The 14,326-nt window shown below is 42.2% G+C and overlaps 1 protein-coding gene and 1 long non-coding RNA gene across 3 annotated transcripts in view; one reads left to right on the top strand and one right to left on the bottom strand.

Annotated features, from left to right (window-relative positions):
* Positions 1–9,404, top strand: part of LOC120411763 — a 103,348-nt gene extending 93,944 nt beyond the window's left edge. Inside the window, exons 4-5 of the long non-coding RNA XR_005604282.1 lie at positions 6,926–7,559; positions 8,470–9,404. This is a non-coding gene — a long non-coding RNA (uncharacterized LOC120411763). The remainder of the gene's footprint in view (positions 1–6,925; positions 7,560–8,469) is intronic.
* The window catches only part of PLCB1 (phospholipase C beta 1), a 341,583-nt gene that overhangs the window by 54,986 nt on the left and 272,271 nt on the right, over positions 1–14,326 (bottom strand). For both annotated transcript variants that reach the window (XM_039569803.1, XM_039569804.1), the window contains exons 24-31: positions 12,164–12,296; positions 11,262–11,315; positions 10,515–10,734; positions 7,216–7,396; positions 5,027–5,103; positions 4,847–4,936; positions 2,605–2,662; positions 1,529–1,615 (exon numbers count right to left, since the gene is read on the bottom strand). In XM_039569803.1, the coding sequence (XP_039425737.1) occupies positions 1,529–1,615; positions 2,605–2,662; positions 4,847–4,936; positions 5,027–5,103; positions 7,216–7,396; positions 10,515–10,734; positions 11,262–11,315; positions 12,164–12,296 (900 nt within the window). The remainder of the gene's footprint in view (positions 1–1,528; positions 1,616–2,604; positions 2,663–4,846; positions 4,937–5,026; positions 5,104–7,215; positions 7,397–10,514; positions 10,735–11,261; positions 11,316–12,163; positions 12,297–14,326) is intronic.

The following is a 14,326-nucleotide window of genomic DNA, read 5'->3' as shown; positions in this document are numbered from 1 at the left end:
GCACAGTGCCCGTTTCAGTGTGTGGGAAAGGGAAAAAGCCCTGGAGCCAGGCCCTGTGAGCACATCCCTGCAGAGGCTGTCTCAGGAGGCATGGAGAGGGCAGGGTGAGGAGCTGGCACTGTGGCCAGAGGCAGGGGGTGACAGGGATCTGGAGCTGCTCCGTGCCAGGCAGAAAGAACTGATGGAAGAGTCAAACACAGCTGGCCCAGCACAACCTTCCAAAATTCAGCTCTAGTCCTCAGTGACAAAGTTCCAGTACTTTATGCTACTCCTCAGTACATCAATAAATTAAAAATAAAAAGCAAGAAAAAAAGAAGAAAGGACACAGCCAAAAAGAAGTAACCAAGAGCCCAAGGATCCCAAACAAGCTGGTGTTAGAAGCATTAACTGATTATTCTCTGGAATTTTAAATTCCAGTGTTTAAATTCCAGTTCACAAGCCTGATAAACGCATGATCCTACAGCACCAAAGATAAAACATAATAATATGTATAGTCTTTACACCCAGACACCCACAACATCAAAAAGTTCCAGCTTATTTATAAACACGATTTTAAAAAGATGAGTAGAAAATTGGAAGTGCAAACATTTTTATTTTCCCAAACTATTGTAAACTTCTGGCTATTCAGCCCTTAGCCTAATCTATTCTCTGGCTACTTCACAGAGATGACATGAAAACACTGATTAACTCACAGCCAGTGCTAGAATTCAAGCTGTAATACAGGCACAGAACCATCGGGACTGTGGACACAGACAAGGAATGAGAACTGAAGCCAAGGACACACATTTGAGCAAGAGCAGAAAAAATGAAAGCAGACATGACACAGTGGGCTGTGAAGAATTACACTTGGAACGCTGCTGCTAACAAGTCTCCCTCCATGTGGAAGTCTGATTATACCTAGGTTTTCCTACAGGAAGATCAAGAACAAGTGCAGGACTCTGAACCTTCTCCACTGAAGTTGGTGGCAAAACTGCCACCAGCTCCACTTGGAGCAAGAGTGAGCCCCCAGGCTTAAGGATCAAGACATGCATTCCAAAATGTTACGTGTAGATGCAGTGCATTAAATCAAATAGAGGAAATCCAGCAAGCAAGGTAGAATATAAAGCACTATTATTGTAAAAAAGTGCATGTTTCCCACAGAAACCCATCCTGCTGGATGGACACCAGGACCTGGGGACAGCATGCTAAGGAGATATCTCTTTTTCCTTTAGTGGGAACTGTGTTTTGCTTCTGTGCAGCTCAGGCACAGGGGAGGGAAGGGCACACTCTGCTGGCCACAGCACCTTTTACACTGAGAGCTTTTGAACAACCAGAGTACTGAAAAATAACCCTCATCCCCCATCTGGACCTGATGTGGTGCCCACACCAGGCTGCTGCTTGACTTCTCTCGCCCTGAGTCTCAGTGAGCGTGGCTCTGATGCTGTCAATGGATTCTCTCATGTTTAAACATCAGCCTACCTGCTGCAAGAGCTCTTTCTCTCCTGAAGGACAATTTTAGCAGTGTAACATATGTTCAGAAACTCTTTACCTTAGGCTTTTCATCCAATATTTGCTGACGGATCTCCTTGTGTTTTTCTACAAGTTTCTCCTGCCTTTTACTCTGAGCATCTTCTAGCTGTCAGAAAAGAGCAGAGAATCTTTTTTCAGAGCTTGCACATCCTCACTCTCCCACCTCCTACCCAACAAACATTCCACCCATCAAAATTAAAACATTATCATCGAAACTATGAACAATTCCAATATAAAATCACACACCACTGCCTCAAGCATCACTGAGCACGACTGTTCAACAGTTGGGTGTGGACATGAAACCTCAGACTTCATACTTGAGGTTGAGGATCAGAAATGCCTAAAGGACTTACTGCAGACTTCTAATGTTATTAAATTATAAATCTTGGGCTTCACTTAATAATGCACTCGGACATAAAACCTACTTAATTTGCTAATTCTTAAGGTTGCTTCCTAAATCAAGGCTTTTCTAAGCAAAAACGGGCCAACTTTTGAACCTAACTACCTTTGCATTGAAATTTAGAGGAGAATTCAGTGGCTGCATACATTCCATAGTGATTTCACACTCCAAAGCACTGCAGTGCACAATTTCAGCCCAGTGTGAGCCACCTGCAGCTGCAGAAAAGCTAGCAACTGTAATGGAATTCTTTGATTTGTATTTACAGAACTCACAGAATGCTTTTTACATTTCAGTAACTGTTCAAACGCAATTAAAGTTAAAATATACTCTGCAATTAAAAGTTCATTGACTTTCCTTATGCAATCTTTGCATTCAGCACACAGCAGCAAGCCCATTTAAAAAATGGGTGCATTTTCCATGAATACACACAGGATATTCAGAGATGAAATTGTATTAAAATCTGCCCTGCTCAGCACCATCCCCCAAATGCTGACTAACAATTAATGAGGAGCTCTCTGAAATCCCAGTTTTCCTTTAACTGGAATGTGAAGCAAAGTCTACACTGCATCTGCTAAAAGTCAGCAGGTGTGGAATCTTTATGCTGAAGCTTAGAATCTGCAGTTGAATATAATCTAAAAGGTGAAAGGTGACATTTTATCCCCCCAGGTGCAGAATAAACCCCTGGCCTGACATACCCTCTTTATGTACTGCACCACCTCCTGGATGTAGGACCGGATCATTTCCGTCTTCTCCCTGGGGGAAGCATTCCACGAGTTATTGAGTCGATAACATCACACCAATGTATTTTAACCCCCTGCAACTCTTTGCCAAATCAAGGCCATGTTTAAGGACCCACCTAATTAACTTTTCTGCACTCTCTGATCTGGTCCTTGTACCAGACCACACCTTTCTTACATGAAGGGCTCAAACTTCCCCATGAACTGCACAACATCCCCCTGCTCTTCCCCCAGCAGGCTTTTCCCACAGGGTAATGCCACGTTTTCCAAGTGCTGGTGGTGTTCCCAAAGTCTCAAATGTCAGTGTGGGAGCTGCAGCGCCATGAGCAGAGGCACAGTGCCACGGTGTGGCAGAGGAACAGCCTCTGCCAGAGCAGGCACTGCTGGTGACATGCAGGGACAAAGCTCCCACAGGAGCAGGGCAGGCACGGCTTGGCCCCCAGGCAGAGCTGAACTCAGGGAAATGGAACTTTATGTCACTCTCTGAGCCAGTTCTTTGGTAACCATCGGTCAGAGGCTGAACACAAGACGCCCAAAGTGGTAAATGCACATAAAATAACAATTTGTGGCTACTTCAGTCAACCAGTTGCAGGACAGTTACTCCAAATCACTGATTGCCTCAGCCAAGACCAGTGAACTGCTCCTCAGGTGGCACTAAAATCACGTGGGTTTAGGCAAGCCCTGGGTGGGTGTAAAAACATTAAGTAAGAACAATTAAAACAATGGATTATTATCTCTGTGCAATATTCTTTCCCAAATTTGTGTAAAAGCTTTAGATGAACAACAGTGTAGCCAGAGTGATTCAAAAGGGATTCACCAGAAGGTCTCACTCCTCTCTGCCCTACTCCCAGAGTGAGGACAAGCTGTGTCACAGACACAGGGGGAAAGCTGACTTCCCCATGGAGTTCCCATCTCACCTCTCCAAAGAGCTCTTTGAAAAGCCTGACAGAGGAAAGTCCTTGGGAAAAATGAGGGAAAAAATGAAAAGGAAAGGAGAAAAGAACTGCTACTTGTCTGTCCCTGAGCCTTTCTCACTAGTGCCTCATTTACCTCTCAGCAAATCATTTCCTACTGCAATTGATTTTTACTGCTGCAGCATTTCCGTAATGGCCAACTGCTTTTTTCTAATATGAATTCCATGCCCTCTGACCAGCTCTAACCATATTAAGTATTTCTCCCTCTTTTTCATAATAAATTATTCTCGTCTTTTTTTATTTAATAGGATGTTTATTGAAATTTTTAATGTGTTGATTCTTAAACTACCTGAAACACTTCACTGTGTGTGTGATTTCCTTTCAGTGTTACCAAATACACAGATTCTCTCTTGAGAGGCTCCAAAACCTCTATCAACCCTTTTACCTGCAGAAAACCAAACACAGTTATGCCTTTGTTACATGGTAAACCTCAAACATTAGAGGGTTTCTTTTTTTGTTTTGTTTTGTTTGTTTCTCTTGTATTTTTAACTGCTCTAAAGTAAAGACTGGTAACAAGAATAGCAGTGCAAGATTAAAATGCTCCATTTTCTTTTGGAGCTGCTTGCCAAAACAAATGAAGGAGGACAAACAAACCGAGATCCTGTGCCCTTGGGAAGAACATAATCAACTTGCACAAGTACAGTTTGTGTTGTCTGGCGGTGCATAAATGGAATTAGCATTGCTGTGCCTGCGCAGGGCCACTGCACCCTCAGAGCTCAGCTTTCCCCTGTCACCCCCCCAGAGTGCCACTGTCACTGGATCATTAGCAGTGTCTGAGGGGAATTTATCCCAAAAGCAGAGTGAACCTCCCAGTGTGGTGTGGCCACTTCTTCTGGAGAGCAGCCTTAATGGAGTTAAGAAGGAAAGACAACTCACAAATAGAAATCCAAGTTAAAATGAAATCAAACCCCGCGGGAACGGGAGCACTAAAGCTATTTGTACTTAGAGGAACAGTGCCTGGATGAACAGCATTTTGGGGAACTGCTCCATCAGGTGCTCCCAGGAACATCCCCACTCCCCACAGCAGCACCTCTGCTTCTGGCCCAGGCTCTCCCTGCTCATGGAACAGGCGACTGCATTAGCCCCAGGGAATGAAATTATTATCAGGGAAAGGACTCTGGTGAGGCCTGACTAAAGCCTGCCTTGTATTTCGCATCGACGCCTTCCTTTGATTTACCAGCTGTGAAAAATCTTGTATAAGGATATGGATCTAGGGATAGACTTACTCTTCCATTTGATTTTTATCCTTGGACTTTGCTTCTGTGATCTTCTCCTGCCTCTTCTTGTCCATTTTTTTCTTCAGTTCTTTCTTTTCTCTAAAATATAAAATATAAAGGGAAGTTCAAAAAGTATCTAAACAAATCTCACAAGGAACAGCAATCAATGATAAAGGGAACAGCACTTACTTTTCACATGTTTCTTTCAGTTTCTTTAGCTGGTTGTTCTGACACTCCTCTGCTACATCTGTCAGCTTCTGAATTAGCTAAAAAAAAATCCCAAGAAAAAAAAAAACGTATTTTCAGCTAAATATCATAGAGGCAGCTAAATTTCCTCAAAAGTCTGCAGCAGAGATGGCAGTGTTACGCCATTCCCAGATTAATTACCGACGATCAAAAGTCAGTAAACATTATTATCAGTGTAAACACATTATTAACTTGTGGAGTTCAGCCAGACTGGTGCATATCCAACTCACCCAGAAACTGCTACTTCTCTGTACATCAAGGTGATACACTTTCACAATATTAAATGTAAAACCAAAATATATTTCAAGTATTTTACCTTTGCTAGGAATGAAAATGCCTGTGATAAATCATAAGGGGTCACGAATTGAATTTACACAATGCTAATTGCAAACTGAATTCCTGTGTCACTGAACATTCAAGGCTTTCTGTGAGGGCTGAAAACATCCCTCTTGTAATGAGGATTATTACAAGGAATGGTTTGGATTTCAGGGTGGTCAGGGGGACATTGAAAATTCAGGCATGACAGCTATGAAAGCCAAGCACGGAGAAGCATAACCTACATTTTGATCACAGAATGAAAAAGATCTGAGTCATTGGTTTGAAATCTGCTGTGGGTCCATCTCTTTTGTGCCCAAACCAGTAACAAAAGCCACACCTGTGGTGGGGATGCTGACAGGAGAGGAGTCATGGGCAGAGCGTCTGTGCCAGTTCAATGAACAGTGAATGAAGTGGGAAATGGGACCCATTCAGTTTGATCACCCTTCTAGTTTAAGTCTGATTTTGTAAAATCACCCTCTCAGGGTGATGAACCAGGAATGTATAACAAGGCATAGCTGGTCTGATCCAACTTTTCATTCCTTCGATAAAAGCAGAGAGGTACCAACAATAGGCTCCTGTCTAAAAGAAAGCCATCAGAACGAACCTCTCAGCTGAAAGGCAAATTTTAATTGCAACATTAACTCCTGCACAGCTCAGAGAGAAAACTACCTGAAAGTTCTGTGCTAAAAAATGAAATTTGCTCTGCCACCACCTAACTGGATAATGCCAGAAATGTAACTTTGCTTTGAGAAATGCCATTTCCCATTTTGGAATGAGAAATGAGTTACCTCACAAGATAAGCCCAACTATGTGGGTCTAAAATGGTTCTTTTTTATAAAAATTCAAATCTCTGAAATGAAGCCACCAGCTGTTACTGGGATGGGGACTGTCCCCCTGTGGTGCAGGTAACTGTGTCCCTACAGGCACCCTGGAGTAGCTGTGATTCACACAGGGATGGGGAAAAACATGGCACCACTTGGGAGCCGCAGCTCTGTGCTGATCCACAGGAATGAATCTGTGCAGAGGCCTTGCTGAGCAATATCCACACACAAATCACTCCTCTGACCTGCTCTTTTTGGGTGGCAGGGCAGAGGAGAAAAATCACTTCACCCAACGGGAGTGAAGCAAAATGTCAGGTAATAGAAAAAAATGCAAGAGGGAGTTGTTTGCAGTTGAGGAAGAGTTTGCACTCCCATAACACCCTTTAAAAATGTCATTCCTGCCTAAGAACATCCATTAGCATCAGCTTCCATCTGCCCAAGCTCCTCTATTTCAGCTTAGAGGGCCTATGATCATGCTGTAGTTGTCAGCCAGACTCCAGCTGTAAAAACAAAGCTTGGCTTGGACCAATGAATGCGAACTATTTCTTCACCATATACAGAATATGTCCTGCGTCCCCTTAAAGCATTCATCTGCCACAGGAGCACTCTTTGGCACAACCCTCTGTCCTGGGGAACGTTTGAATCTGTTTTCATGGTGTTTCGATTCATTTTCTGGCTAATCCTGCCTCCCTGTGTGTTTCAGGTTGGAAACAGTGGCAGAACAAAACAGGAACATCATCCAAAAGCTGCAGTAAAGCCAGAGTTATGTAACCAAAGGTAGCAGTAATCCTGTTGCCTTTGTGCCTTCCACCCAAAGCCTTCCAAGCTGTTGGAAGTGTTAGTGACAAAGTGACACAACAGCCCCTTGAAGCTGCAGCAGAACTCAGGGAAGTGAAGCTCTGAAAGGGACTCCAAGTAGGAGAAAGCCCCAGGTGATGAGAATTTGTCCTGGTGCCGTCAGTGCTCACCCCGACCCTGACACCACAAACCTACCAGCTTGATGTGCTCTCGTTTCTGGTACTTCTCACTGTAATACTGCTCCTGCCTGAGGTTCAGCAGCTGCTGCTGCTGCTTCTCCTTCAGCTCCACGAGCTTCTGGGTCATCTCGGAGTCGAGTGCAGCCAACTCCTGCTCAATGGTGGAAGAACTGTGATCGGGGCTGCTCGTCTCAGACCTGCAAGGACACAGCACACCCCGAGGGGTCTCAGTCACCCGGCATCTGCACCCTGCCTTTATTTATTTCAATTTGCCTTTTTAAGTCAGATATTTATAACTAGTCCATTAATAAATTCCTCAGCACCACACACAGAGCAAGAAGACAGGTGATTTTAGCCCTAGTAAGTTCAATAATTTAATTTTTTTCAAAATTATTAGCAATTTATTAATGGGATGGCCACTGCTTTTAAACCTCATTTCACTGACCCACCAGGGTGATGTCAACCAGACTTAGTGTAAGTGAGCTATAAATGCAACAGCCAAGATTTCCCACGAACAGATGCTCATGGAACTTGTTTACCCACTTCCAGACATAACTTGAACTTCAAAGATGCACAGTTCTCAGCAGAAAGGGTGAATGCTGAATATTTTGGAAACCGAGTCATCCCTGCACGCACTCAGCAATAAATTTAAGAGCTTAACTTTACATCTGCACTTACAAAATGCTGCACATGGTAGGAACATCCCTTTATTTGGTGTTTTGTCCCCCCTTCAGGAAATGCCATGCATAGCACACACAGGAAAGTGCTTCATGGGCTGCTGACTTCAGAAGGGAAGTTCACACCCCAGTGGGGAGCAAACCTCAGGGAGGCAACCCTCAGGAGCAAGGGAGAAACGCAGTAAGGAAGCTAAAAAGCAACTCTAAGGAACAGCTTGGGTCTATTTTATTCTTTCTTAAGACAGAAGGAAGGATGGATGTAACTGTGAAAGGAGATATGATGACACTAAACTGCTCAAGAGAAAAATAAGCAATAAACCCAGTATCACTCTCAAGCCAACACTAAACCAAACCCAAGGAAAATACATTAAAAACTAAGATGATGCTCTGTCCCTGCTCTGCTGCTGTGCTTATTGCCATGCTCAGGTGCTAAATCAGTTGCCTGGGAAACCTCAGAACAGCGCAGGAGATGGACAAAACAACAAAACCTTGAATAGGGAGGGTTGGCATGGGGAGAAAAATGAGTTTGTTCCTCAGAAATGTGCCGAGATTACAATGCAGAGAACTGGCTCTGCCTCTCTTCTCTCTCCCAGGTTCAAGTGTGCAGCTGCTGTCACTTAGAGTTACTTCACCCGAAATAATGTGATCCTGCTTTCATCCATCAGAGGACACGAATCCCAAGGTAGCCTTGTTTTATTTCTTGTATTTTTATTGTATTTGAATATTCTGCTAAGAGGTTAAGTGGTGTCAGTGTGATGGGTGAAGGTAATTTAAATATTACAGAGCCAGAAGACAGTATTAATGAATATTACAGTCAGCATATGATGCCATTACACAATACATATTTTAAAGCTGACATTTCTCTTGTATTTCTGGAAAAAAGAAATCAGGCCTATTTCTAAGCACTGGCTAAAATACTGACTGCTTTTTATGGAACATGATCATTAAAGAAACTTCAGAGCAACACCAACAAAACACTTGTGCATGTGTATAAATAAATATTTCAACCTTCCTGTAGACAATGGCTTTACTGAATCTTGGCTCAATTTTAGACAAGGGCATAAAGCAGAGATTGCTCCTGACCAGAGACAACACATTTTTATGGCCATCTGATACAGGGACTGCGGTGAAGTAGTGATTTGTACTTGGCAGTTACAAGCAAAGAGTGTCAGCAATAATTTAAAATGATAAAAATCCCCTTTTTCCTTGGGATGTAGTGTTCTATTAGAAGTCTGCTGCTTGAGATAATATGTACTTGCAAGTTTGAAAATCCTTGAAAATATATTCCTGCGTTTTTTAAAATTCAACCTCCAGACTTTGTCTGTATGTGCACGTAAAACTTCACATCTCCGACACCACTGTGGCAGCTCCACGTAGGAGACTGCAGGGTTTTACTGCCTGACATCATGAATAGTTTGCAGTCAGATCACAACACAGTAAAAAACCCAAATCCTTTTTTGCTCAAAAACAAGTGAGTCATTTTATTTATTCAGCTTGATTTTCTGCTTAAATGTGAATAGGAGAAAAGACAGAAATGTGCTGTTGTTTTGCCTGCCACTGTCTGTCACACGCTTTGGTGATGGAAAACACTGCAGATAAAATATCCTTGTGCTTGCAGATGACAGCCAGTCATTAAGGGAGTTTGTTAAACTCAAGTACAGAACCTGGAAGCCTGAAAACTGGCAACAGTTTAAGCCAGCTGAACACAGATATACTGGGAGTGTCAAACTCTTATTAAGCCAAATGACATTCTGTCATCAGGAAAGCATAAATGAGTAAGCTCCTGCCCAGGGACAAGTTATGGCCTGAGTCCCAGTCATTTACATTTAGAGGTACTATCAACAAGGGTGGCAGCCAGAGCAGGCTTGCAGCTTTTTTCTCTGATCATCTCCTACCAAAAAGTAATTTTTTTTAAAGTTCATTCAATATCATCGTATTTAAGAACTGCAGCTGCATCAATTTCACATAAAATTAAGAGGATTTTTGTGCTTATCTAGTTACTTTAAAAAATAAATGATGCTAAGACAAACAGGATGCACCAATGGGAGAAATAAAAGTTCAATTGCAAGAGTATCTGACCCTGATTGGCTCTGTGTGTGCATATGCTTTGCCAGGAGTTATGAATTGATCTTTATTAACATGCAGTTCCTTACCATAGGAACAAGGCAATAACTGTGGAAAGGGTAGTAAGAAGTCATTGCCGTTTTTGCATTTAAATTGATAATAACAGATAATTAGTAAATAAATAATATAAAAATTGTATCAGCACAGAGAAAGAGACAGGGTGCAAGGCTTGGGAAGAGAAAGCACAGAAGGGGTGTTCATGCAGAGGCAAAGCCAGGCAGTCGTTAAGAGATCCCCAAGTGTTCTGGATCACTCATGGTTTAAACAGCAGTCAGATGTTTATAATCTCCAGGTGTTTCTTTCCCCTAATTCTACACCTGATGCCTTCAACCGTAGTGTGAGTTTTTCCAAGGCTCTAACTGGGAGCCAATACTCTCATCCACCGTTAACGAGGAATGTGCTGCTTTTGGTTTTTTCTGTGCTCTGTCACCTCCCTATGAGTTCTCTACGGTAAGGGAAGGCCCAGTAAAGATCTCCAGCAGCACACTGCTGAGGCAGGCTGTGCTTAACCCACCTTTTCTTGCTGTCCCTTTTTGCAGTTTTCTCTAGCACCGCCCTCCGCCGCAGGTAGTCGTTCTGGATCTCGTTGTACTTTGCCGTGTGCTCTTTGATAAGGTCGGTGGTTTTCTTGTGGTGTCTCTTCACCAGGTCCTTCATTTCCTTGTAGTGCTTCTTTTGAAGTTTCACAAAGGCCTTCTGTTGTTTTAGCTCCTCAATGGTCTGTGCTTCCACTTCTGCAATGATAATAACAAAAGTCACTTCACTTTTCCAGCAGTGTAGGATTTCAGTCAGAGGAGCCAGGGATTGCCGTGAGCAGGAATGAAACAAAACCTGCTTGTCTACTGTGGGTAAAGGGAATACGGCACAAACTAACTGAGTAGTTTTACCTGAAATAAGCTAACTGGATAGAAAGCACTGTGATAAAATGGTTCCTCTACTATTCACTATATTCAGAACAAATTTAGCTTCTGTTCTCACAATAATGCTGCTCTTTTTTCTGCATTAGATGGTAACTTGGAGCTCGTGAAACTACAACAATTTTTTAAAAATTCCCTGTTGGCACCCAATCTCATGAAATGCGCCCAAACATTGAATACTGCAAACCTGAGGAAGAACACTTGGCATGTGCATTTTCTAGGAGTTACTGCAGTGCTAATCCTTGGAAGAAATGCCTAAGCCAGGTGGCCTATTTCATAAAAAAAAGATGTTTTTCTTGACAAAAAGCTTATCATTTGTGCAGTGTAACCTGTGTATTTATTACCTGTGAGGACACTCTGGATAAGATCTTCTGTCTTTGCAGGTGCTTTCACCGAACCTAGAGGTAAAAGAGATGTTCAATTCCAATTCTTTTAAAACATCAGCCATGACTGTGCTGCTTGACTGAGGGTTAAAACATGGCAGGTGACCCAGGACACACCTTGACATGGCAGTTATTCATTGGAGAAAATGCATCTTTTGAGCAGGAGAGGAGCAACATGGAAAACATCTGTGACCCAACACAGAAAGGTGACCTTCCAAAAACCCACCTGAGCTGTGTTGTTTTACTTATAAGGAGGATTGAACCACTCACACAAGTCATTTGAGTGGCATTAGGCTGACAGTACAACTATATTACGTATTATGATGTCAGTGCCAAATTCCTGCACACAGGATGAATCCAGCTCCTTGGAAGTCAGTCAGATCATGCCTATAGAGACTGCAGTCATAAAATTATAAACACTGTGTTTAACAAGCATTTCCTTTAGCATATGTGTCAATACAAAATACAGAAGTGCCTAAGCCTGTGTTTCGTGTGTGGAATAAGATGTATAAATACATGCATAAATTAGGCACAGCTGTAAAAACAATTCCAAAAGATTCCTGCACTTGCAACAACATCAACAAAAAAACCTGAGCATGTTTTCTTGCTTGTAATGAACTTCATTTCCACCACTAGAGCAACTGTTAAGTAGCAGATATTTGTATATTTGAAGATTTGCCCCAACAGCAGAGAAAAGTGGTGGGAAAGTTTCCACCTATTTTAGACAAACAAAACAAACACACACAACTTCCCAGCTTTGTTCTTTAAACACAAAGCACTTCAAAAATTATTATCCAGACTTATTTTAAAAAGATGGGACTTTTTTTTTCTTTTCCTTTGTTTTGTTGTTTGGTTTTTTTTACCTGGTGCTGGCTGGCTGTGGACAACCTGAGTTGCTGGTTTCGGTGTGAGGGAGGCAGTGAAATTTACCCCATTTTCTGCTGGTGTTGGCCTGGGTTCATTGTTAGCTTCAGATGGTGCATCCCCGTGGTCAATCTGAAACCACATGATAATTCACATTATTCTTCCCAACTAGCAGACTTAATCTATTTGCAGGTCCAGTTCAGCCTGGTTTTTAAATGTAAAATTCTGCAAATGTTGTATCTAAAAATCATTCTAAAAGAAAACAACAGAAGAAGATATCCTGAGGAGCTGTGGTAACCCAGGTGGCTCCTTTGTGCAGGGTAAATTTCAGGCAGAAATAGAGCATGTATTATTCTGAAAAAGTATTTTAAGCAGATACAACTCATCAGGGACATTTTTCAGTACAATATATATTAGCTGCACCAGATGTGAAGGCTGTATTTTAGTGAAGAGCCACAAAATCTTTCTAGAAATAATGTAGATGCTGGCAGGAGAATGCTCCTCAAATCCCTGCTGTGAACAAAACATGTGCACAAAATTGCTTCTAAATTTCACAGATACACACGGCACTACCATTTTCCACCATTCTCACAGAAGAGACATCCTTCTGACTCCCAGGATCTTACCTTCTTGTAACTATACTCCAAGGGTAATATGTAAACAGTACCTCCATCCTGCTGCATGAACACATCTGTGGTATCCAAAGATTTAAGCATTTTCCACCATCTTTTCCCTCTCTCCAGTCTCCTCAAGGCTCAGGCTTGCAGCGTGCATGGTACTACACACTGACCATCTGAAATGGTCCCTGTGACCATCAGGTTTTAAGCAGGCACCCGGCACTCAGCAAACAGAAGGTCATTCAAAGCAATTTTTATTTTGAAATGGCCAGGCCTCACTTCCTGCTGTCCCTGCAAGGGGCCAGTTGCCATGGTGTCCCAGGGAAGTTTTGGATTTGTTCCTTCAGCTGCTTCCATCTCCCTCTTTGATGGTAATCACATTACATGCAGAGGCAGGATACCACAGTTGTTGGGTTTTTTTGCCCTGTGATTACTCCCCACTTGAAAAATATCAGCCTGTGCTGCATCAATAGAGGCAAAATGCATTTTGATCCAACTGTTTTGCCCTGCTCCTGCCGCTGATTTCCTTCAGCCTGACCCTGACACTACACTGTATATTGCTAAACAATTCCTGTCTCAACAGCCTATTCCTACCAGAATTACAGGAGGGAGATACTGTAGGCAGAAACACGATGCAATCGAAAACCAATGCCAACAACTTCATTTATATCAAACAGGAATGACTGCAACAAAATATGGAAAAACATGATTTAGCCAACATTTCTGACAGAGGAACAATGTGACAGGCAAAAGCTGTAGCTGTGACAAACACACACAGATGTGGTTATCCTCTCAGCTCTCCACAAGCTGCAGTTCATTAGTTTAATAAAAACAACGTTTGCTACACAGATCATCAACAGTTAACACAAATAAAGGCAGAATTCCTAACTTCTGGCATCACTGTGCCCCACTGCATGGAAAGTGGGTATTACCTTCTTTTGAGACCAGGTTTTATGTGCTGTGAGATGCTGCATCTCAGCTCGTTGAGGAACTATTAATATAACCTGCCAGTCTAGGACATAAAACATCTGTTTTCAGAAACTGAAGCAGAAATGTGAGGCAGGATCACAAAGTAAATATGGAATAATTTTCACTACATCAAGCAATCTAATCTCATTAAAAAGCACTTTCTCTTCCCATAATTCATCCTACTATGCTAAAAGAATGCTAAAATAAACACAATTTTTCCTTAAAAAAAGGATTTTTCCTTTCAGGCTGTTTTTAAAACATGATGTAACCCAGCCTTCTAATTTAGAGTTTTAATATTCACATAAACTGGTTTCTATTTCACGTTGCCATGTCTTTTGCAATACAGTACATTTACTAAGCAGAGAGATGCATACCCACAGAGGAATCTATATGGTCTATTTTTATTTCTACAGAGAAAAGATGCTACTTCAGGCTGGGATTAGTTCTTACCAAGGAACTCCTTGCCAATTTCTTTGGATTGTTCCTCCTGTCTGTAAAGGACAGCAGGCAAGGGAAGAGAGGGCAACCTTCACTACCTGTATGCTCTTGGAGATTTACAATGTATTCATTTAAAGG

The sequence above is a fragment of the Corvus cornix genome, chromosome 3 (assembly GCF_000738735.6).
Source record: "Corvus cornix cornix isolate S_Up_H32 chromosome 3, ASM73873v5, whole genome shotgun sequence".
Lineage (NCBI taxonomy): Eukaryota > Metazoa > Chordata > Aves > Passeriformes > Corvidae > Corvus > Corvus cornix.
The sequence above is the reverse complement of the archived record's forward strand: the minus strand, read 5'-3'. Positions and strand labels throughout refer to the sequence as shown.